The 1,177-nt window shown below is 68.4% G+C and overlaps 1 protein-coding gene across 1 annotated transcript in view; it reads right to left on the bottom strand.

The window, feature by feature from the left end:
- Positions 1 to 914: 914 nt before the first annotated feature.
- LOC104287029 (cyclin-dependent kinase inhibitor 1C-like) overlaps positions 915 to 1,177 on the bottom strand; it is a gene marked incomplete at its 3' end in the record, with an annotated part of 2,179 nt that continues 1,916 nt past the window's right edge. The window contains exons 2-3 of the mRNA XM_009885679.1: positions 991 to 1,055; positions 915 to 946 (exon numbers count right to left, since the gene is read on the bottom strand). Of these exons, the coding sequence (XP_009883981.1) occupies positions 915 to 946; positions 991 to 1,055 (97 nt within the window). The remainder of the gene's footprint in view (positions 947 to 990; positions 1,056 to 1,177) is intronic.

The following is a 1,177-nucleotide window of genomic DNA, read 5'->3' as shown; positions in this document are numbered from 1 at the left end:
GAACGGGGATGGCACCGGGGAGCGGGAACGGGATAGAGATGGCCCCGGGGAGCGGGAACGGGGATGGCACCGGGGAGCGGGAACGGGATGGGGATGGCACCGCGGACCGGGACTGGGAGCGGGAACCGGGATGGGGATGGGGACGGCACTGGGAACGGGAACGGGAGTGGGAACGGGATGGGGATGGCACCGGGAACGGGAATGGGAACCGGGACGGGGATGGGGACGGCACCAGGAGGGGGAGCGGGAACGGGAACCGGGATGGGGATGGGGAACAGGAACGGGGACGGCAACAGGAACCGGGAATAGGTTGGGGACAGCACCGGGGACCGGGAACGGGATGGGGACAGGAACGGGAACGGGAGCTGGGATGGGGATGGCACCGGGAACCGGGATGAGGATGGCACCGGGGACGGCACCGGGAACCGGGAACAGGATGGGGACAGCACTGGGAACCGGGAATGGGATGGGGACAGCACTGGGAGCGGGAACGGCAACGGGAACCAGAACGGGGATGGTACTGGGAACCGGGATGAGGATGGGGAACGGGGACAGGGACGGCACCGGAAACTTGGGAACGGGATGGGGATGGCACCGGGAACCGGGAACCGGGACTGGGATGGCACCAGAACTGGGATTGGGATGGGGAACGGGGATGAGGACGGCATCGGGAACGGGAACCGGCACAGGGACGGCACCGGGAACTGGGGACAGGAATGGGGACAGGGACGGGGGTGGCACTGGGAACCGGGAGTGGGAACCGGGATGGGGATGGGGAACGGGGAATGGGATCAGGGACAGGGACGGGGACGGGAACAGGGACAGGGGTGGCATCGGACAGGGACGGGGGTGGCACTGGGAACCGGGAGTGGGAACCGGGATGGGGATGGGGAACGGGGAATGGGATCAGGGACAGGGACGGGGACGGGAACAGGGACAGGGGTGGCATCGGGAACCGGGAGTGGGACCGGGGAGCGTGAGCTGGGGTGGGGATGGGGGCCGGGACCAGGGATGGGGATGGGGACGGGGATGGCGTCGGGAATCGGGAGCAGGAACTGGGAACCAGGACGGGAACGGGGAACGGGGACGGGGACGGCACTGGGAACTGGGGATGGGGAATGGGGACGGAACTGGGTACCGGAGATGGGAATGGGGATGGGGATGGCATCGGGAACTG

Source organism: Charadrius vociferus, unplaced genomic scaffold (assembly GCF_000708025.1).
Source record: "Charadrius vociferus isolate BGI_N301 unplaced genomic scaffold, ASM70802v2 scaffold1745, whole genome shotgun sequence".
Lineage (NCBI taxonomy): Eukaryota > Metazoa > Chordata > Aves > Charadriiformes > Charadriidae > Charadrius > Charadrius vociferus.
The sequence above is the reverse complement of the archived record's forward strand: the minus strand, read 5'-3'. Positions and strand labels throughout refer to the sequence as shown.